This window comes from Falco punctatus (genome assembly GCF_963210335.1).
Source record: "Falco punctatus genome assembly, chromosome: 4".
NCBI classification, from domain to species: Eukaryota; Metazoa; Chordata; class Aves; order Falconiformes; family Falconidae; genus Falco; species Falco punctatus.
Window position 1 is genome coordinate 18,176,187 of NC_137583.1, and position 23,728 is coordinate 18,199,914.

General features: G+C 40.7%; 1 protein-coding gene across 2 annotated transcripts in view; it reads left to right on the forward strand.

Annotated features, from left to right (window-relative positions):
• Nucleotides 1-23,728, forward strand: part of TAFA1 (TAFA chemokine like family member 1) — a 265,588-nt gene that overhangs the window by 23,897 nt on the left and 217,963 nt on the right. For both annotated transcript variants that reach the window (XM_080383083.1, XM_080383082.1), the window contains exon 2: nucleotides 928-1,048. In XM_080383083.1, coding sequence (XP_080239209.1) covers nucleotides 931-1,048 — 118 coding nt within the window. In that variant the 5' untranslated portion in view covers nucleotides 928-930. The remainder of the gene's footprint in view (nucleotides 1-927; nucleotides 1,049-23,728) is intronic.

A 23,728-nucleotide genomic window follows, 5' to 3' on the forward strand; every position in this document is an offset into this window, starting at 1 on the left:
CTTGCAGGCACTGAGAAAGAGCTGCTGGAAGTTAAAAAGTCAGAGGGAGATTTAGCCAGTTAGTACAGTAATGAATACAAGTACGAAAACCCACATTTGTTTGTATTGGATGGCCAATTATGCCAGCACTGGGAGACAAAGAGATTGCTCTTTCTCTTTGTAATAGCGTCAGAATTTTAAAAAAGATTTCTATCTACTCTGTGAAAAGATCAAATCTTCTATAGAATATGTCTGAAATTCAGTCTGGCCATACCCCAGTCCCTTTATATGCACAGGTCGAACAAAAGGAAGCTTATTTCATCTGGGGATTAGAACATAATTCTGAGAAACAATTACTTTGTTTAGCAGGCAGCATCATGATTAAAAATTAATGCTCGCAAAAGTAAAAAACAATGAAGTGTTACCTAGTGTTACCTTCTGGGTCACTATTAGCCTTCCAGTCTTGGGGATGGAGTATTTTCGAAATGCATCTCAGATACCCAAGGATGTTGCATGCCTATCTGTAATGTGTTTAAAGTAGTTTTGATATTGTCTGGGCATCATGTTTTTTCAGCTGGCTGTTTGATTATTTTTTTTATTTTTCAACTCCTCTGTAAATTCAGCTATGGACCAGTGCGGGAATATTTTCCACCCTTCTATTTACATTGTTTTTTCTAGTCCTCAGATCATTACAGTTTCATTTTTACCACTGAATTATTAAAGTGTTGACATCTTGTTACATCAGCTGTTCTTTTTGGACATGACCTTTGTTGTAAGACAATTGCATCCTCCAGGGGGGAAAAATAACCAAGCGGTAAAAGACATTTAGGAACAGGAGTAAAAGAGGTGGTGGTGGGGGAAATATTAAAAATACTGTTGTAATGGAAGCTGACTATTCTGTGTGCTGTAAGGCAATGGATAATAATGTCTATCTAATATTTTGTTTAGAGAATGGCAGTGGTCTCTGCAATGTCCTGGGTCCTGTATTTGTGGATAAGTGCCTGTGCAATGCTGCTCTGTCAGGGGTCCCTCCATCACACTTTCCAGCAGCATCACCTGCACAGACCAGGTAGGACTGAGATCAGCTGTGGGATGCTGTAAGATTGCAGGCTCTCTGCCCGTGCTCATGTCTGTCTTGATAAATGATTGAATAATCATACAATCCTTTTTCTCATTTAACTTTTATGAGTTGCTTACCTTTACATTGCACAGCATCTTTTTTTTTTTTTTTTTTATTGGTCTAATATGTGTTGTGCTTTACCAATCTGATGTTGGATTATTCATCCTTTAATGTCATCTTCTAACAACTTCCCAACACAGGAATCCCATTTTGGACAATTGTTTAGTTTCTCTCTCTTTCTGTCCTTATTTCCATCTTCCCTTCTCCAAATTTCATGCAGTTCTGGAATGGGTGTATAACTCAAAGGCATTGTGACAACACAGGTTTGGATAACTTTGCAGTTACCTCATCCATACTGGACACAGGTCCCACTGGCACCAAATCTCACTCAGTCACTAGTGTTTACTGGAGGTTGGGTATTTGCCTTAGCATAAATGAGAGACACAGTTATTATCAAGTTCTCAAGCTTACTTCTGAAAATTGATGCTTTTGTGAAAGTGCAGCCCAGAGGAAAATTTGGGACTGTCTTTCAATGGAATGAAGTGCCTGTCAAGTCAGAATAAATCCCACAGGTTAGCAGTGGAAAATGCAGCTCACTTTGACTGTTCTGATCTACAGAGACTGCACATTAGTAGTTTTATTGTGTTTTTATTAATGGAAATGGATCATGTAACTTTTGTTAATTGCTCTCTGAAGAATGTGCATCACGTTAACAATTACGAAGTTGGCATTCTAGTGCAGTATTATCATCTGGTTAAAATTAGATGGGTCAAGAATGTTGCTTAACAAATCTGGATGTGAAGAAAGGTAGGAGAGGTTTTAAGAGCCTTAGAAATGAAAGATGGAAAATGTTAACTCGCAGTGATGAATCATTTAATGATGTGGCAACTAATAATTCAATAGTTCTTTTATCTAATGGCATGTCTTCAAAGACAGATGTTCTTGAACTGTGGGTCTTTAGCCACCTTAATGACTCAAAGTTTTCCCAACTACTTTCATTGTCCAAAAGTCAGGTATTGACACTGCCTTGCTTTCTTGTAATAAAATATGCATAGCATAGAGGAATAGACCTGAGCCTTTGATAGACCAGCTCTCAGTAACTATGTTAGAGCATCAGATTAACTAAAGGTGTTATCTTCACTAGCTGGCACCAAAAGTTTGAGAGTATTTGAAGTTGAGTGGGGAGGTTCTTATTTGGGACTTGCAGAGAAATGAACAAAATATTTATTACAATGCAATTGCAAGTAATGCTGCAGGTTGTTTGAGTCTGTCCCCCAGTGAAAGAAATAGGAAAAAACAGCCCAGCTAAACAGATAGGTAAGAGGAAAATGTAATCTCATTTTACAAAATCACTTGAAACAAGTGACATTATGAGAAAAAATGAGTGCTGGGCAGATTCAGAGCTCTGCAACATTTGCCTAAGCTTGAAAAATTGTCTTTTTTATGAAACAAGAACAGCAAGACACTGAATGCATACCAAGTATTGGGGAAACGTGAAAAATGACAAAATCTTTCACTTGGAGATGTGATACAGATAGAGTGAAGGTTTTACAGCTGCCTCATCACCTACTTAGAAACAGCCAAGCTTTCCCTCCTGTGAGCCTTTCTCAGGCAGCTTCTCCACACCCTACATGAATAAGATTGATGGTGTTCTGATTCCAGGCAGCCAATTTCAGTCTCTCAAGAAATAATCCACTACATTGACAGATGAGTGGAATCTGACATGATGTTCACCTCGGATTCAGATTGTGCTGCACCTGGGAACTACCAGCTAGGGAGTGTCCTTTAGGGAGACTGTTAGAGATTTTGGACAATTTCTGCTGTCACAACAGAAAATAAAGACAGTGCTTTTTATAAGGCCATGAATTTCTAGTCTGTCAACTGAATGTGAAAGGTTGTACATAAAAGGGATGGAAATATGTTAACTAGAAAACTGAGTGATTTTAATGTATTCAACTGCAGTCCCTGAGCACACCCTATTTTTCATATTTATAATATTAGGAATGCGTCATTTACTTTTAGTTAGTCACTGTGTAAGTAAGATTAAAATGTTCAGCCAAATAAAAGTGAATAAAAAATGCATGCAGATGAGCCAGTGCATAATTTCAGTAATTTAATATTTGGTATATGAAATTTCAACTTATTGAATCATAGCAAATATAGCTGTAATCAATAGCATGCTCAGCATACCTTTTCTTTCAGTTCATGATCTTCCACAGATAATGAGATGCTCTAAAATAAGAGAATTGGAGCTGTTCAGCTCCATCGTGGGGCTACTTTGGTACAAGATAATTAAAAAGGCAGGTTCCACCCCTGTTTTGTGCTTCTCATACTTGATGAATAGAAGAGCCTTACTGAGCACAGGGAGGTGCAGGTAAAAGATAAAATCCTCGTGGAGTGTATTTGGTGTAATAAACTTGAACTGAACTCAGGGCATTAGCACAGTGAATACACCTGTCTGTACTACTGCAGTTAATCTGGTTTTGAAACCCTGGAAATAAAGGGCAATACATGAAAAGGTTGGCTTATCTTCAGAGATTTCTGAGCTTGTTATATTTTTTTTTCTGAAACTTTCTTAAGCATCTGAACGGGTTGACATAGATTTCCATGCACTATGCAATCACACAAGTCTCAAGCTTCCTGTTAGTGTAATATAAACTTTCAGTTCTATAATTCAGTACTACTTTATTCAGTGAGATGATTTAGCAGAAGGTACAAACCTGAAAGCAAGTGTGATAAACTGCTTTACATGGCAGTATTTGTAGCTTTATTTTCTGTGAAAGGTTGGCAGGCAGGCACAAATAGTAAGGGCGTAGTAAATATTGCTTGAATTTAAGTTGGGTATGCTGTATTTATTATTTGTATCTCCTTATTAATTCTTTCTTATCTCATTAACACAATGAAAAGTTTGAATGCTGCTGTTAAGTAACCTCAAGTATTGGTGGCTGCTTCTTTTGACTCCGGTAGGTAAGGTGGGCAGGGTAGATTTTCAGGCTTCTTTGCTGGGATTGGAGGAGACCTTTGGAGTAAGCTAGCTGAATGCTATTGCAGTATAATTCCCCTTGGGAATTACACATGGCTTTCTGCAGGTTTTTTTATGACTATATTTCATTTTCATGAAAATTATGTTAGGCAAAGGATGTGTGAAAGCATTCACAGGAAATAACTTTATGTGGAAACAAATCTCCATCTTTTTCAAGCATGTCACTTCTGTGTGATTTAATAAGAAACGGTGGTAATGAGAAGAATTCCACATTGGCTGTTTTAGGCTCTAAGATACACAGTTGTAGAGCTGTTGAATTGGCCTGAGGACTAGAGTGGACAGGTTGTGATTTTCAGAGTTAGCTGAGTGCCTGTGATAGTCCATTGATCATCTGATTGACAGGATTGACCCTGCCTAGAGGTAGGAAGTAGATGCTGGCATTTGGCAAGACAACAACATATTAACAAAGTAAAGGATTTAAGTTTAAAAAAATAAACACCACCCTTTCAATCATGCAATTCTTAGCAATTTTTCTGGGTTTCTTCCATAACAAGGGTTGTTTTCCTCCTGCTGAGGACCACCAGCTAGTATTGGATGACAGCAGATAGCTCTGGCCAAGCATTGCTTAAAATATGGGAAAGTACATTGGATTCACCTGTAAGTCTGTGCGAAATAATTAGGTACACATTAAGTATGCTAGGTTAGTCTTGCCGACAGTGTAAAGATGTGAGGCAGACACAAGCAAAAACATGTACCTACTGTAGCAATGCTGACATTTGCAAATATGTTAATTAAAAATAGGTCTATTCAGAGGAAGAAATCATGGAATGAGTCAAGGCTGGAATTGGATGCCTACTAAACATGAAGTACCTTTTATTGTGACAGTAGTTAATGATGGTGCCCATTAAAAATAGTCTCAAATGTTTCTCTGTACCTCATATTATAAGGAAGAAAATCAGTCTCAAAGCAATTCTGCACTAACTAACCAGTAACATCGACCTACAGATGCTCTGAGCGTGTTTCTCAGTAGACCGTATTTTGCAGAACCTTGGGTCTGTGGCTGTGAGCAAAAAATGTCTCGGTTCTGATCTTGGCCTTCCCACTGATTTTTATAGCCTTGGGGGAAACTGCATATTTTCACATTTCAAAAGGCCTGCCGTTTTCATATGTCACATGTATGTGGCTATTCAGCTCAAAACAAACTGGGAAGAATGATGGTCTGATTCTAATTCCTCAGGAAACCGTAAATAAAATGTGTCTTTATTTTGCAGAACGATTGAAAATTGGAAGATTAATTCAATGGGATTTTGGCTCTTGGTATTGACAAAAGCAAGTGTGGGACTAGGTAGCTGAATATATACAGTTCCTATGATTAGCAAGAACTGTATTCCATTAATCATACGGTGTGAATGCAAACTGTTGCCTTCAGTATACAATATCCAAATTGCCATGCAACAGCTTAGCCAGTATCCAGCAGATCATGTCACAGGCATGAAAGCTGACGACTGGTGTTTCTTGCTGTGTTAATTAAAATGAACAAACTTATAAGCTCGAAGGCCTGATTCAGACATCACTTACGCCAGTAAATGCACAGGAAACACCATATGTATCCTGGTTTGTTCACAATTGGAAAACCTGCTCACAACAAGCTATTCCAGTCACTCGCTGGAAATATCTTTCTCGTGACACCTTTCTGTTATATACCTCTGGCCTTCACAGTCTGTTCTGGAAAATGTGAAACTACCACCAACTGCTAAGTAAAGAAATCCAGATTGGAGGTACCTACTGTGTTCCTGGTCGCACATAAAATATATTTGGATGTATGCGGACAAAACTTTGTATTTTGTGTAGGCAGAGAACTGATGTAATGAAATCAACACTTAAGGGTGAGGTAGGATTACTAGCAGCGTGATAGCAATGAATTGCCTACTGTGCTTGTGTGTTGCACTTGTTTGCAGCAGCAGACTTTATTGGAAGTATTGCACCCTGTGATTTTATTTTTTTTGTAAAAATCAAATATCCAAAGAAGAAACAATATAACTGTAGGGTGTGTTTGCAGCTAGAGTTAGCTATGGTTGTGGGGTTTTTTCTTTTTTTTTTTTTTTTTTTCTTTTTTTTCCTGGGGTCTGTAAGCTGTTAATTCAGTGTGCTCCTCCCCCTCAGGTAAAGGGGGAAAGGGTAGGTAGGCAGGCATTGCTAAGGAGCGACCAGTGCTCGGTGGAGGCTCAAAGGCGAGAGGACACCTCTCCCTTCACCAGAGAAGGGTGTGTAGCTGGGAGGCTGGCAGCTCAGTTGCAGGTGGAGGAAAGCTGTCACCAGTCATGCCGCTGAACGCGACACCTTGTTAGTTCTGATCCAGGGAGACTAAGCAACCTGAGAGGGGAGCAGGTGTTGCAGCTCGATGGACTGTGAAGAACAGCATGGCCAAGGTGTGCGGTGGGGCGCTGAGCAGACTGCTGTGCCCAGCGTGGCTCCACGGGAGCCACTGCAAGCGTGGCTGCGTCCCCTGCAATCACCCTCACAGCATGCCTTGTGCAAAAGAGTGATGGCAAGGTGCTAACGGTGGTGTTTCGAGACCAAGGATGCGATTCCTGCATGTGATTTGCACAGGCAGTGCCTGTGCTCTGGTTCAGTTTTGGTTCCCCTTGCTCCGTCCTTCCTCCTGGCCGTGCTCCTGTCCCTGTTCCATGCCACTTCAGCTTTCCCTCGGGCCTCTCTGCAGGCAGCCACGCCGGCAGGCACAAAGCACATCCTCCTTTGCGTGGCAGAAGCTGCTCTGGGAAGACGGGGACCAGAAAGCACCTCTTGCTGTGACGACCCCGGCAGGCATCTCCTCCTCCCATACCAGTGTGCTGAGCCCCCATCTCCAGTGCAGCCTTGGGGCTTTGGTGGCCATGACGGGACGTTTCAGCGCACTCGCTATTTGTAGCTTGCTGTCACGGTATTAAAGACCAGGAATTGATACAGCGGTGGTGGAGTTCCAAGGAAAATTTGGCACCTACAAATATAAACCCCAAAGGCAAACTACATTGCTCTGCGCTGAAGTATTTCTGCTGATAACATCAAGAAACCTGCCTTTAATGATTAGCCTACTTTAGTCCAAGGCTCATTTATATTTTAAAAGGCAATATCCAAGTGCATTTCCTCATAAGATAGAAGTGTTTTCTCCCATTACGTTTCACATTGTTTTATCCTATCCCACTTACAATCTTTGTATTTCCTTTTGAATGTTTTCTTTTCCACTCTTCTGTGAAATCAACCTTTGCTGTGAGCAAGATTTATTTTCCTGATGGGATTCAGCGTTTTTGCTGTTTTCAGATGCTTTGTACAGAACAGTTATCTCCAGCTATAAACTTTTTTCTTTTGCATGGGAGTGGTGCTGGAGATTTCTTTTCATTGTGCTCTAGGCAGGGACCACGAGGACTGTAGCACAGTTGGACTCTAAATTTATGAGACTTGACCATTGATGCACAATGGGGAACTGGGGCTGTAAATTAAGCTGAATGAAGTTACAAAGCCCAGTGTATGTATCTGTGACTCATATTTCTATGCTCTATTTAGAAGATTGTTATCTGACATCTCTCTCTTGCCTTCTGTATTCCTTTCAGAACAACAGTTTTCCCCTTTTCCTTCGCAGTGGGTGAAGAAACCATTTCAGCCCTTCTTGAAAGGTCACTTCAGTGACAGCAGGTGTAAGATCACTGTTACTGTATGACAATAATTGTGTCATAGTATCCCATTGTAATCCTTGTTTTACTTTGAGAGAACACCTTTTCTTGGGAGCTGAATTGCCTGCAGGAATGGAGGATCTTACTAGTTTTTAGGAGATGTGAAAGTGATTCCTTGGGAATCGCCAAGCAAAGTGCAATACGTGGGAAGTCTGCTACCTGTGATGGCTGAATTTCCTTCTGCCATGGAGCTCTCGCTGTGGTGCCTTGTCTTTGAGCTACAGGTAATCTGGGAACAGCCTGCTCTACGCTAGCAGCTCCCACCAACAGTCATATGGGCTGAGTGCTTTTTAAAATGGTGCATAAATATTTCTTCTATGAGCTGTGAAGTTTTATTTGTATACTTACATCTCACTAAATGAATAGGTAACTAAAAAGCAGCTTAAATGGTGATCCTTGTGATTATTAGAAGAGCTGCTGGTTCAGATCAAAATATGCATTTCATGCATTATATAAAACTCTATTGGATTAATTATTTTTTCTGCAGATGGTAGATCTGAATTGAGAACCTCCATTGTGAATCTACCAAATACAATGTGTAAAAATCACTTCTGCTGTTAACTGTGCAAGTTAATTGATGGAGAGCTTGAATGGAAAACTCCTATGAACGTACATGTCAGTTTATTGGGAGGTGGGAAACTCGGAATTATGATTTCCTATGTTGTAAATAATGTCAGCAGCCATGAGGGTCTATAGATCAGCTTGAGTGCAGGCAAGAGCCTCAGTCTTAACTGCACACGCTCTGATAAAATGTTTTTGTTTTTTGGGGTTTTTTTACTGTCCTCATTAATGCTTCTCAAAAATGCTGCTAAATATTTCTGGCAAGCAAAGCTTCAGTGTAATTTTGATGTATTGTTAAGGATTTATTAATTATAATCTTTTCTTGCAGAGTCTATTTATATTTGATCATGACATTAATTGGTTGCCAAAACAAACTAGAGTTAATTGTGTTTAATTAAGTGGTGGGAGGCAAGCAAGGATAGTTTATTTGGAAAATCTGTTTCATTGATTTATATGTTTATTTTTAAAAAAAGTATGAATAAATGAAGGGAACCTATTGTTTATCACCTTTTTCCCTACGTGCTGCCCAGGAATCATCAATAACATAGTTGTGACTTTGAACATGACAAGAGTTGAAAAGTATCTGTATTATATATGTTTGTCTACACAAACCTGTAAGAAGTAAATGTTCCCATTCTGAATCATCCTGAATTTAAATAAAACCTGAAACCAAACAGGAATGAGATCAAATAACATTAAAACTAACAGTCAGGTGTCTGCAGAACAATGTGTCCTGAAATATACATTTTAGAGAAAAACAATTTCATTTCAGATTTGGCTAAAGGCACTTTGGATATGGAAGATGAGGTAAAATACACTAAAATATTATAGAAAATATTTTTGTAGTTGTAATTGTATTAATACAACATATATTGTATTTCTATGACCCAGTAGCTACTATATTTTTCTGTCATGCATTTCAAAACCTACTAATTTTACAATTCAGAAGCTTTTGTACATCAGCCCAGTTTCACATTTTAAAATGTGCTAAAATCAGAACTAAGTGGAGAATTCAGAGGACTTCATGTTTGGTTTGGGTTTTGTGTTGAGCTTCCCCCCGCCCCGTGCCCACCCCCAGCCCTGAGGAGTCTGTTTCCTAAGTTGAAACTGTAATTTGAAAATAGTTTGATATCTTCATGCCTTTCTTGTTTCTGCCTTGATATTCCTTCTTTGGGGGGGGGGGGGGAATCTACATAAGGTTTGTTATCTCAGTAGCTACCCAAAACAGGTCATCATCCTGATAAATGAATAAATCCTGTCTGGAAGCATATATTCAGTTATGCCAGTGGCTGCCTTTTTCCTGAAAGAAATCAAGACCTCAAATGTCATGTCCGATACCAATGTAAACATACGGAAGGTCTTGTGTGTTCTTCTGGCTGGTACCAGCTTTTGTTTTGGTTTGCAGCAGCACTGGAAATAAAGAATAAAGGAGGTCTAGTGTTTCCAGAAGTTGTCTTTCCTCCCAGAATCTCTCCTCTTTTATTAAAAGATATTTCCTTATCTAAGAATCTTGCTTAAATCGTAAGTTATCAGGGCTACATTAACCCTGTTTGCTGTGACAATCGTTAACTCATTAAGTTCCTCTTCTTAGTTACTTGCATGGAGTGCTTTCAAATTTGGGTGGTCAGTCAGCCAGAAGTCACTGTTGTGTGTTTAAAACTCGAAGGATGCATTGAAGATAACAGAGGGGTTTGAGTTTGTGATTGGTTTCAGTGTGCCAGGGCAGGATGTGACAGAGAATGATTGTGTCTAAGCCAGCTCCCGCACCTGTAATGTTCTTATTTCTGCAGTAATACCATATTTTTCTGAGGCTTTAAAATTCAGCTTTTTTTTTTTTTTTTTTTTTTCTCCTAGGTAATTAGAAACTGTCTTTTCATGGCTGAAACCTCAGCACTTTTTCCATCTAGTCAGCTGCCTGGGTGGTGTTTATCTTAACCTTGTTTTGAGTTTCTCCGACAAATAGATGACTCCTTTAGTTCTAATTTAGTTTCTCTTGGTATTTCTATTATCTCTTTCTAGCTGGCAAGCAAGGAAATCAGATGTGCATCAAATGAAACCATTTGTCATGGATTAGTGCATGCAAATGCCTTGATAACAGCTATAGACAAAAGCTGGCGAGTGAATGCTGACTTTGGAAGAGAAAATTAACAAGGCCAAAACACTAGCAATAGCAGTCCCTAAATGAGATTATTCTACGCCAAAGAGCAAGGTGACACTCTTCTGTCCCCTCCCTTGCCATGTTTTGTCTTACTAAAACTTTAAGACATTTGGTTAATGCACAGTGAACCCTGCGCAGTGGAGAATTGCCCATGGGAGCTTCTGGATTTCCCAGGGCTACACAATATTGGGACCTTCCCTCTGTCCTTTAAAACCCATCTGTATCCACAGCGGAGGGGTGGGGTGGGACTCGTAGCTAGGCAAAAGTAGAGACGACCATTAGTGATGCTCCAGCATCTATACCCCAGTTTGTCACAGCACACTGGGAGTCAGAAGAGCTGCCAGGCAGGATACATTCCATCCACCTCAACATGATTCACTTAAGTATCTTACTCAGTGCCTTGGTTAGAAATGATTTATATTTCCCTTTTCCCCCGAGGACAGAACTGGGTAATTGTTTGATGCTGATTTCCTACTGTTGATAAGATGGTGAATTGAACAATGACAGCAGTTATTAGATATTTATTTCATGCTTGTGATTACTACTCCATTCTTTTTATGAGCCTGGTTGGAATTTTTTTTTTTTTTTTTTTTTTTGAGTCCTAACATGTAAGTTGAGCTCTGCCAAGTTCCCCACTTGAAGGATGTTGTGAGGAAGAGCCATGGCACAGTTGTGAAAGGGAATTTGAGATGCCTTGACTGGGAGCAGGCTGTGGGCAACAAGCACCCTGTGCACATTTGCATGTTGTGTTTCCATCCCCCCGATCCCCCCTTAGGAGAGTGCCCGACACAACCTTTAATTTAGTGGAACTCCTGCAATGTACCCAGGTTACCTGCTGTTTTCTGTAGGTTTTTACCTTGTTTCAATCTTTCCCCCCTGCTCCCCTCCCCCCACCCCCCAAAAAAAAACCCACACAGGAAAAAAGAAACCAACACACTGTTTAGTCTATTTCTAAATTTGTCTTCCTTCCTTTAAATCAGTTTCCTTTATTTTCTTTTAAATCTTTCTTTGTGTAAGCTCTTATGGCTCTGATGTTTAGAAACAGCTCTCTGACCCTCCCCCTCTTACAGTCAGTGTATCTTGACGTGGTGTTTGAGCAACAAAATGTCATGATTTTGTCCTAATTAGAACACACCAAATTTTTAATGAAATAAATATCTTCAAACATTGCTATCTGGAAAGAATCAAAATGGAGCTATCTGATCAAAGGATTTGAAATGCTGAAATACATTTTCCACTTTGATATTGACATCATATTTTAAGTGTTTTCTAACAAAAAGTGGGGAAAACATAAATGATAACCTTTCTTCCATAGGAAAAAAATTATTTCTGTTGGTCAGAATGTTCCAATGGGAAAAATGTCACAGGTACTTGGTGCCTGTCTCTGCAGCAGACTCTGCACAAGGCAATATATCATCATAGTGGTTAAGTGTTATTTTTTTTTTTATTGTTCACCCCTCCTCTGCCTTTGCTTTCCTTTTTGTGTACTTTTACTGGAACCAGACCTTCATCCCTTATATGCCCGAAGCTTCTCCCTCTTTTGGTGCTGTAGTGGAGTCAAGACACCTTGTGGAGGTCGTGACGTTACCACAGATGTAAGTGTGCTGGTCAGAGTGGGTGATGTAGGCTCTGCAAAGCAAACTCCTGACTGAGCAGAACAAGTTCTGAAAATGAAGAAACGCTGGTGATAAAAATAAATGTAAATTAAAGGGAAAGGTTTTTCTGCTTGGAGTGTGAATCATTTAATGGTTTCCCCTAGTGAAGTAGTTCCTTGACTTTTTACATTGTATTTGAATGGCTTTGGGCTGCCTGCTGCTGCGGTGTTTCGTGATGATGTACCCTCTATGCATAGTGTGGTGTGAAGTGGTTTGGGTTTTTTTGTACCAGTCATACTCCTCCGAGGTTCAGGATACACAAGTCCCCTCTAAACCCTGTTCTTATGAAATTAGAAAAAAAGGAACATAAGTAAATAATTTATCCTATCAAAGGAAAATGTGTAATCTATAGTGTCTAGAGATGGAAACAAACTGCAAAGCAGTATCACACTTACAATGCAGTCCTTCTGATGAGGATTGTCTTTAGTATGCTGCTCCCTACGTCTGAGGGGCTGTGCTCTTTAACAGGTGAGAAGAGATTATCCCTTAGTCCTGACAGAATCTATGAATCAAAGTCTGTTAGGGAAAATTCATAGAGAGTTTAAAACGCAAACCTGCTTTTAAATGTACCTATATCAAAACAACTTCCTCTGTATAATAATGCGTACTGTATGAATTAGTGCCTAGAGTTTCAGAAGTCTTGCTGTAATCTGTGTCCTGTCTGCTTTTAAAGAGGTACTTTAATGTCCAGCTTTCACATAGGAACCAAGCAAAGATATGAACAAAATTGAAATATGCTTTTGTTAGAAGGGATTATTCCTTATTCTGATAACATACACAGATCTCAGCACATCAATTATTTGCTCTATAGAGAGCGTGGCTTTACAGGACACCCAGCTAACACCTGCCTTTCTTTTTGGTTCTCTTCTTTCTCTTTATGCTCCACCCAAGGGCAGTCAGTCGATCCCCTGTGCAGTCTGTACGCAGCATCCAGCAGTGGAACAGATCCTCTGAGGAAACACATCTCCCTTATGAGCATATTTAGGGCAGCTGAGATGCAAATAAGTGAGGTTCTGCTATTCTGTTCCTCATGTAGCCTCTTTAAGTGAGGCTGGTGGCTACCAGTCACTGGTACCCAGAGCAGGCATCCCGTCCCTAGCACCTCCATCCTTGGCATGGCGAGTATGAGTGTTGCTGTAAGCTGGGTGATGGATCATGGAGGCTCTTAGCTCCCTCTTTTCATGAAATCAAGTGCTTTGCTGTAAGCCAGCTTCACGCTGGCTTAAACTTCCATGGTGGTTAAGCTATAATCTATCAGACTGCCCCAGCTGTGAGGTGTAAAGAGCCTTCACGTTCACTTACTGTTACTCTATTGACAAACAAGTTGTACCCTTGTAGTGAATTTTTCCCGTGTCCGTGCTCTCAGCTGAAGCACAGGCTCCGTGCACACAGGCAGGCAGTTTCTTTGCTTCAAATGTGGAACTTTGCACTTTTAATGTAATTGCTTTCTTCAAGAGACGAGAGGGTTGGGCTTGTCTTTGGACAAAAAGGCTTCTGCTTTAAGCATGTTTCTCACTTGGAGGCTACGCTTCCCACCAGAGTTTTGTGCAATGCTTCCAATCCTTCACAGGCAGCATAACACTGATTCCGCATCACTCAAAGAACACGTTTTTTGTAACATGTCTGACTTGCAAATCTTGTTAGCTGCATGCTGTTATCTCAATATACTTGCAGCCAGCTACAGCAGCGTAGAAACCTGTGGTAAGATAAATTATGTCTTTTTTTTTTTTTTTTTTATAATATAGGGAAAAATTTCACACTACTCCATTTGCTACAACTGGAAAGAACTTAATCACTTGATTGCTGCTAAAGGCACAGATTGCTCTGGGGAGAGACCTAGGGGATCAGTCCCAACAGAGAACTGTGCTCTAGGGGTCCTAGGTGGGAACATCACCCTTGCCTGCACCAAGCAAGACATTGCTCAAAAGTAGAGTAGGGAGATTTTGTAAAGCTAGGATCCTGGGGTCCTGCATGTCCTTCCCACTAATGACCCTTCTTTTTTGGATGCTACGGTTGAGGTTCAAGCCAGCTGCCAAAGTTTTGCTTCTTACTTCTTGGAACCTGGAAAACCTCCAAGCTGGGGAAAGGTCTTCTCAATTACTCTGTTTTGGCAGCAGAAATCTTAAAGGTTATATAGCTACCCACCCGGATTGTTATGTTTTCTGGCAGGACTGTGTGCTGTCATAGATGTACAGCACGAATCCTGTGTCCCAGTTCATACTGGGGACACCTGGTTGGACTGAGGATTCCTGGCCAGAGATCCACTTCCACAGGATCCTTTTCCTTTTGTGCACTGAAAAGGTGACAGAGCTTCAGCTGGTGCCCACTGCCTGGCTTGCAGAGGGTATCTGGAGGCTCTTGTTAGGTCTGGAGAATCAAACTCTAGGGCTTGATTCCATCTGCATTGACGAATTAATGCAAAAATTGCTCATTTTAACCTCTTGTGGTTATCAGCTTTTATGTGCTTGAGGAATAGTAGCAGACTTTCTTTCCTGTTGTGACAATTGTTTATTTGTATAGTCTGAAGGTATACAGTGTAACATTATAGGTTTTGCAAAGCAGTGTTTCTTTTGTTCTGTGACTACAACAATGTAAATAATCAATTATTATTGTTTTTATTTGACAGCCAAAGCAAGATATCATGTTGGTTTGGTGCAACATTTACATTTTAAAGTTAGTTTAGAGCAATTTGATTGTTTTCCTTACTAACTGGAAAAGAAAGAATAAACAAACAAACCCAAAACCTGAAACAACTTGCACTTCTGAACACCGAAAGAAAAGCAAGGAAAAGGCCAGATTAAATTAATTATATATTAAAAATAAAAAATAATTATATATAAAAAATAGAGAAGGTACTAATTCTTTCCTTAAACAGATCTAAATCAAAGTATCTCTAATCAGAAGCTATGTTCTGGTGTAGGGGTTGACCCTTATCCCAAAAGTAGAGCGGTGGTATTAAGGTCGTGCTGGTAGGGAGAGTAACTTCCAATACCTCCTGAGTTTTCCATTTTGAAGAAATTAGGTAATCAGGAGAGCAGAGATGGGACATCAGGACTTTCCCCTCTCTCTCACCGTGAAAGGGTGAAAAAAGCCAGTTGACTGCTCACAGTCCCGGTGGCCAACCTGGTGTGCCATGGCAGGTTGGGTGGGTTTTGAGGCAGCCCCTATCCTGACCGAAAGATGAGGGTTTGGGAGGTGATGCTAAACCTAATCCTAATCCTGAGTGCATGGCTCTGCTCTGAGCTGGGGGGGCTCTCGGGGGGTGGTGGCACACGCTAGTCATTGAGAATTAAATGCATGTGAAAAAAGAGGTTTTAATGAACAAAAGAAGTGTATTTTAAGAATACCCTGTTGTGAAGATTAACCTCTGGGAAGGGCATACTTTGGATGTTTTGCTTTTCTGCCAGAAGAAGAAAGCTGAAGCGCTGCTTGCTAACTGTGGTGCAGCAGGCATAGATCTGCTGCCGTTCTGCTGCTGCCTTTGAAGGTGAGGCTTGAACCGTGGCTTCTCTCTGCTCATGTTTCGGAGGTGGTCAACGCCTGGCCCCAGCCGCAGCAGAGCACTGCCCCTGGCCTCTCGTCAGCCTTTCAGAAAGCAGCAGCAGCCCACAGGGAGGGAAGGCAAAGCTTTGACAAACTGTGTGTCTGCGGTGCTGTTGAGGTGTTTTGCTGACTTCTCAGTCGTCTCGAGATCTTTGCTAATTTAATGAGCCAATTTCAATTGTCAAGGTGACAGTTATCCATGTCAGAGACCAATACTCCTTCTCTTTTAATATACATCAGCAGTTATTTTTCTGTCCTTGAAAAAACATAGACCAGAATACCACTTCATTCTGAGAGATGCTTCTAGGTAGTTTTTATTAACTGAGACTTAGTATTAGAAATGTTGGGTTTTTATCTAAGTGATAGCATCTGCTTTTGTCATTTTTATGTAAACTCAGCTCTGCTTTGCAAAGCGCCGCCGTTTTCCCCTTCTGGAGAACATGTGATTATCTACCAGCAGCGAAGCTCTGTCTGGACACTCTTAACATTAATCATTTATTCCAGCAGTTATTTAAACTGTATCTACTCGTGCCTTTTTCATGACACGCTCTTGAGAGGATGGTGGGATTCATCAGTGGCCGTATTGGATTTTAAGTAAGGGTAATTACAGTGAATGAGTTGGGGATTATGTGCCAGAGGAAACCTTTAATGAAATGTATGAACCTGTCAGGAAAAACGTCTTCTGATAGGAACATACAAGTTTTAGCAGGATCCAAAACGTGGTGAAATGGAATAGGAGGTCAAGATCTTAACAATGTGATCGGTGGTGCGGTGGTTTGGGTGTTTCCCTGGAACCTGCTTCAGAGAAAGGATTTGAAACTCAGTCTCTCACTGGGCTGTTGAATCCATCTGAATTTTCCCTTTCCTGGGGAGACAGTCTGATTCAGCCAGAGAGCTGCTGGTTCAACATCCAGAGAGCTGCTGGTGATGCAGCATGAAGATCAGAGGTACTGGGTGTGCAGGGGGGGTGCTGGCGGCGGGGGCTGCCCGGAGCTGCCCCCACGCCTGCTGCCGCCCCTGCCAGCCAGCTCCCAGCCGGGCCCAGCGCTCCCCAGGCCCAGCGGCTCTGGGATCACTGGTTTCCCCAGGGAAAAGCTCTGGCACGGCAGCAGTGACAGATCAGCTGGGGGGGGGTGGGTGGGGAGGGCACGTGGCTTGTGGCCAAAGGCAGCCCACCACAGCAAGGACCGTTTTTTGGCAGCACACAGAGCACAAACACCTTTCCAAAGCCTTGTGACTCCTGCAGAAGCACCAGCCCTGCTCTGTGCGGTGCCTTTTGGCGTGGTTACCCAGCCCAGTGGACAGACTGTAGCTGTCAAACCTTGCAGAGCCCCAACTTTCTGCCAGCAGAAATAGAATGGGGTGTGAAACATTTAGAATTGGTTTTGATGGCCCTTCATGTGGAATAGAAAATGTAGATTCATTTCATAGCTGACAAAGAGCTGATTATTTATGTTTCTTGGAAAACAACTAAGAATGTCTAAGAATCTTTTTTTACCATTATGGATGACTTTCCTTGTATTTTCACATCATTCTTTTTGAATCATGACAAACTGAGATTAAACAACAGCCCCTGAGATCTGTCATTTTTTCAATGATTTACGTAGGGTGGTACCCATAAATTATGGAGGCAGCTACTGGATACTCTGAGTGAGCAAGTACTTTGTGATGTAGAGAAACATCCTGTGAATTGTATCTGCAGAAGATAACGGTGCCATCCCATAAACAAGATGCTTAGCATTTTCAGGACACTAAGCCATGAGGCAAAAGTGCTAATTTTTTATTTTTAACATAGACCCCTGAGGGTTTTTTATGATGGATTATATCACTGTCTGGCTATCTCTTTTCTTGTTTCTTTTACTGTCATCTAAATGTCAAAAGAACAAAAATCCACTTCTTGTAACAGCAAAAGGATGAAGCTTTTCCATCTTGCTCTGCTCTGAATACTGGCACGTGTGATATAATTATTTCTCAGTAAATAATTCACCCAATTTTGAACCACCCTCTTGTCTGAAGCATGTCCCTCCTCTGTAATGGGAAGGTTTGGAAAGATGCTATAAGAAAAGGAGGCTTAATTTTGTTCTACTGCAAAGCTGCCTTATTTACAGCTGCTATCATTTTATGTATTTCCCTTCATTACTCCTTGAGGAGGATGGAGGAAGGTGGCAATGTATCATCTCCCAAAATGAGAATGTGTGGATATGCCTATAGCCTGATGTATCTAACCTTTTTGCTCTCAGTGGTGCAGGCACATTTGTGTACAAGACTGTCTGTCACCTCACCTGGTACTGCAGACCTGCTTTAGTATACAGAGCTGGATTCTGCACTCAGTTTCTTCACAGAACATTGTCCTTCACTCTTCCATTATTTCTTGTCATCACAAAATAGTCCAGGGTGGGCATGTTCAAAGCAGCAAGGTGTTAGCTGCTTTCACGGATAACTAAGTACTAAATGTTTCCCATCAGTTGACCAGGTCTTGCAGTCAGTTATTCAAACAGTTGCAAGGGTTTGGGATTTGGTGCTGTTTCTGCTGGGTCTTGATGAAGACTGAAATGTTTTGAGTTTTGCTATTGCTGAGAGCATCTTTCCTCATTGTGCAAATGCCAGTCTGGAGTGAGATTCTTTCCCTAGGGCCGTGGCTTGTCACAGGCCAAAGTAGCAGCAGGAATAGCATTGTGAGGGGCAGTAAGAAAAAATCCCTACATTGCATTGTCCGGGGGAAATGGATGTTGCTGCCACCTTCAGACTCATTTTTTCCCAACAGACAGAATTTCTGCAGCTCCCTTAAGAGCAGTACAGCCACCTGTTTGCAGTTGCAGAGCAAGATGTGCCAATAGCTGCCCTGGTCAGGGCAGCAGCAGTGTTGCTGCAGTGCAGGATGCTCAGCACACATAACTTTTCCATGTATCTTGCCCATACACCCCCCAGGCCAGCCTGGCTTCACCTGTCCTCAGGGTGAAGCACACTCAGGTTTAAGTGGTGCTGGCGAGCTGTGGGATGGTCACTGTACATGTCTCCTGCCACCGCAGGGCAAAGCCCCATCCAGCCTGGAGGAAGAGAAAGCGCCATCACAGGCACAGGGTTTCTGTTGGTCTCTTTAGGTTACACGTGCTTGTGATTTGCTTTTCTTGTTTGTTTTTATTCCAATCAGTGAAAACCTTCAGAAATATCACTCCAGACTGGAAATACCAAATGCCCTGCTTTTTCATTATTTTTGTTATCTGCCTACCCCCACCCCAAATAAAAAAGATACCCTCTTCTAATTTTTTTTTTTTTTTTTCTTTTTAACTGTTACCTTCTCTGCTCTGGTGGCTGCAGTTAGGCAGACTTCAGTGCTTACAAGGATTTGTGTTTTCTAAATAAAGTACTTAAAATCATAAAGAATAAATATATGAAACCTGGGAACAATATCAATTATCCTGCCTTTCTTCTTGTCTAGAAACATTTTTCTTATTATGTTTTGAATTACGATTCCTGTAATGAATTCTAAAAACTATATATTTACTGAAGTGCAGAAATGCCCAAAGTGTCGTGAAGTTTGCTGTGACTGTTTCTGTCAATATGGAATACTCGGGTAAGTGCAATTCATGCTGTTAGCAAAGCCATGCTGAATCGGTGGAAGGCAGTGCATGTCTGTACCTTTACTGTAAGCCAACTCACTTCCCACTCTACATTCCCCATGTTTACGTGGATTTATTCCATGAGGGTTTCAGGTGCTATATGCTTCTTCTGTATGTGTGGTAAGATTCAGAAGTTTCAAATCCATAAAATCCATCTATTTGGTGATCATCTGGAAATAATACCCACGAGTTTATAGTTTGTTCAGCTTTGTGACACATCATAATTTGGATTTACAGCCATTTGCTACCCTGGTGGGTGGAGGGGTAAATATCCTCCCCTGCAGGAGCCTCCAGCCCAGGGCACCTGTGTTATGCCCTAAGGCTAACAGCGAGGGACCCTTATGATCTCCCTGGGGACGGACTGGTGCCTCCCTGCTCCGGCAGCTCCCATGGCTGCCTGCCTGCGCTGTGCTGCAGCTGCCTTTGGAGATGGGGCATAAAGATCTGGTAGTTAGAAGTGAGTGAAGGTTTGAGGTAGTAACAGGTTTTCTTGACAATAAGTTTGCCAAACATTTTGGTTCCATCACACTTCTGGAAGTGATAACTATATTAATTTGCATTTTTATCACATAATAGCCTATAGCCTTTAAAATGTCAAATTGCGAGCACGTTTGTAGATTAGGTTTAACTATTAGTGCTTTCCAGGAATCATATATAGATCTGTATTATTTCTTTATTGGCAATATTAAATCATTGTAGTTGGAGAGCTATACGTTTGTTCTTTATTCATTTTTTTCCTCAGCCACCAGAAATGTGCAGACATCACAGCATCTTGCACAGCTGTCAGTATCTGAAGATGTTATCTCTAAGTCTTTTATGCAGTTATACAATATGGAGGAGTGGAGGATGTAAAGGTTCCATCAGTATGTTTTTCTGTAACTTAATTTATACTTTTTTTTTTTTTTTTTTTTTTTTTAAGGAGGGAAACTAAGAGAAAGAGGTAGAGACTATGAAACATTGTACTTAATGGCAGCAGTGAAAGTGTTCTGTGATTTGGGATGTTAGAGCAAGTCTGCTGGGAAGCGGATTAGTAGGCCAGGAGAGCGTATTGTGATCAAAGTGCATAGTAAATTAATTTACCTCACATTCCTGCAATTTATCACATAGGTATCACCTCTACACATGAAAAGATACATGAGTATGGATGCAATATTGCTCTAGTGCTTATATCTTATTCCAGAACTTAAATAATTTAACACCCCTGCTTTAACCTTATTGAAATATTAAAACCCTGCAATGCCTTAAATTTGCTTTTGTTACAACTGTAACATGACATTTTTGTGTCATTATGACACCAGTTCATAATTGTGGCTCAGACAGGTCTTTGGCCACTTGAATAGAAAGCAAAACTGGTTTTGACCGGTAACTGCTAAACATTTTCATCATGAGCAAGGACATGCATTATAACGAAGGAGGAATTACAGATTCACTCTACATCAGGAGCCCTTTTCAAAAGAACTTTTTCATTTGCTCACCCTTGCAACTTTTGGCTTGCAGTCATTTCCCATCTGTATAGCAGTTCTGAGTGATTTTTCAAGTTGCAGTAGTTACTCCTCACAATTAGACTTGGCTGGTAAACAGTTCATTAAAAATACCTACATCAAAGCAAGATGAAAAAGTCTTTCAGAGGTTTTGATGGAGAATGGAACAAAATAAAGATCCATCTCTTGTTGAAGGGCCTCTAGGTTAGGTGGTGGTGCTGCTGCTGAGAAATTGAGGATGGAAAATGCACAGTTACATCCTGGCCTGAGTTACAGGGGTTGGGAGTTCTCCTTTGCTACTCACGGTCCAGGAAAGTGACCTGACAAGGCTGCGCTGGGCAGCCTCTGCCTTTGAGCAAAACCTGCCTTGTTTCTGTGCAACCCCCTCCCATCAAAATTACTGCCAAGTGGCCCTTCACCTCCAAAAGTTTCGGCCGTACAGAAGATGCGCTATTGTATTACAAAAAGATTTCCTCAAAAAGAAGTCCCAATTAGCTACAGTCACCGTGCTTAATTCAATTAAACCGAGCTGATCCCTGCTGCTCGCGGAGCTGGCAAGTGGAGTGCTGCAGAGGAGAGGGTCTGCTCCTCTCCTGCCACCCCACATCTTCTTTTGAAAGGTTGCTTGGCTCCTGTCTGCAGAGCTACCAACTTCTTTAGCTGGAATCTCTTCATTGCCTGGGTTCTTCTAATTAATTACTTATCTCCAGGTCTTTTAAAAATTTGGTAATTGGCGTGTGTAGCTGTCTGCTTCCCCTAAAGTCTGAAACCATTTTATGTACAACTTATCTAAGTGTACAATCAGCTAAATTAATATTAATTACAATTTCTGAGACTTCCATGAAATAATTTTCTGAAGAGAGAAAAGTTTTCTTGATGGTTCTTTATGGGTAGAGGTCATGAATATCTCTGTATTATTCTTTTTTGATTACTAACACCTGATAACACTGCTTCTTCCTAAAGTATTTTTGGTTCAATTAGTTTGCTTTTAGTGCTGGATCTAACACTCTTTTTGCTGTAGTAAATCACCTGCTAATGAAACTACATCTTTTTAAATCATTTCAGACTTGCTTGTGACTATGTTTTTTCCTGTTATTCTTCCATTTGAGGAAAAATGTGTACCTCAAAACACTTACAGAAAACTCAAATTAAAAAAAATAAATAATAAAACTACTCAGATATTTCAGTGTACTTGAAATTTCCAAAGGGAAAGATTGTCAACTTTAAATCTCTTGCGATGTTGACACCAACTTTAATGGGTTTTGACCATTCTTTGCATAATTTTTTTAGCATAGAATTATTAGTGTTTCTTGGATATTTTTTTTTGGTTATTTAAGTTGTAGGGCTCAGAGCCTTTACCTTCAGTATGAAAATACAACACACATCAGACATTGGGGCGGATACGCTGAGAGATGCTCTTTGCATCTGGCAGTGATGTTAGATCTCTTTTAGCCTGGCCATGCAGAGCAAGGCAGATTCAATCAGCTGAGATCTGCTGCAGGGAAATGTGAGGGAGAACAAGCTAAACCATGAGGGTGGCAGTTTTTCTGAAAGCTCATTGAATCATGAGGTGGTGCAAACATTGGAACTCAGACTCCAAAACTGGCAAGAAAAAGGTGATGGAAGAAGTTGCTACTCTTGTAGAGGAGGAGGAAATCTTTCCAAAACAGACAGTTGGCTCTCAGTGGAGTTTTCATCATAATGTTACTCCATCAGCAGAACGTAGGCACCAAGGAAGACCACACTGATTGAATGATGTTTTACAAGCACTGCCCAAAAGACTTGGGGCAGTGGATAACTGTGTTCTAGGGTTATAGATAAACTACCTTTAGACCCTCTTAGAAAATGAGATTCATTGATGGCTCACATGAGAGATTGCAGGTGAGCTAAATGATTCCTCAGGGAAGGGAGTGAATGGTTAATGAAGACACTTGATCTTAACCAGTGCAAAATTAATCTATACACCTAGATAAAAAATTTGTTGTGACAACTCTTGTTTGGGTCCGTGAGAGTGAGCATTAATTAACTAGATCTTCAAGTGACAAATGGGTAGTCAAAAGGGAAGAAAGATGCAGCAATCTTAAATAAGAGGATGCCAAAGCTATAGCATCATTTTATAATGTGTTATTCTAATCACAAATCAACAATATGCTAGGATTCAAAAAAACAGATTAGAGACTTGGATGATAAATAAAAATCTTTACATATATTTGAATACTTTTTTTAGCTTATAATGCTCATTTTAACAGTATAAGCTTGCTATTCACCTCTTAACTTCATGTCTCTAGTGCGACTCCTAGTCATGCCTGAAATCTGCACCTGTCTTCCTGATGTCTGTGACATCTGGCTTTTAAGTCTGACGCAATGTAGCTAGAACAAAATTCTTCTCTTATCCTGGGTAAAGCAGGACTCATCATTGTGTCAAATCTCAGTTTTCAGCATTGTCCACGGTGAACAATTCCATCCTGCCTGTAACTTGAGTGTCACCTTCAGCATCTCAGCTTGTGTCATCCTGGCCACCTCTGAATCATGCTGCATGAGCCATCCATCTAAGAAGCAATTGTTCAAGTTTATACGTACAGCCAGAAGTTTTGTTAAGGCTCGTGTCTCATCCCCTGATTATTTCCACCTTCATTTATTGGTTCTTCCTAAATTTGTTATACTGTGCTAGTGTCTATCTGAAATGATGAAGCAAAGACTGTCCTTGGCCTGTACCTCATCTTCCCTCTGTCCTGGTGTCCCCTCTGCTACTACATCAATTGTAAACTACTTATTTTTATTATTATTTTATTTTAAATACCCTTTTTGGTCTATTCCCAGCAGATCTATTTCCTGTTTCTTGTGTTGTACGTACTTTCATGTGTATCTCATTGTTTTCATGTTGTTCATGCACATAGTAC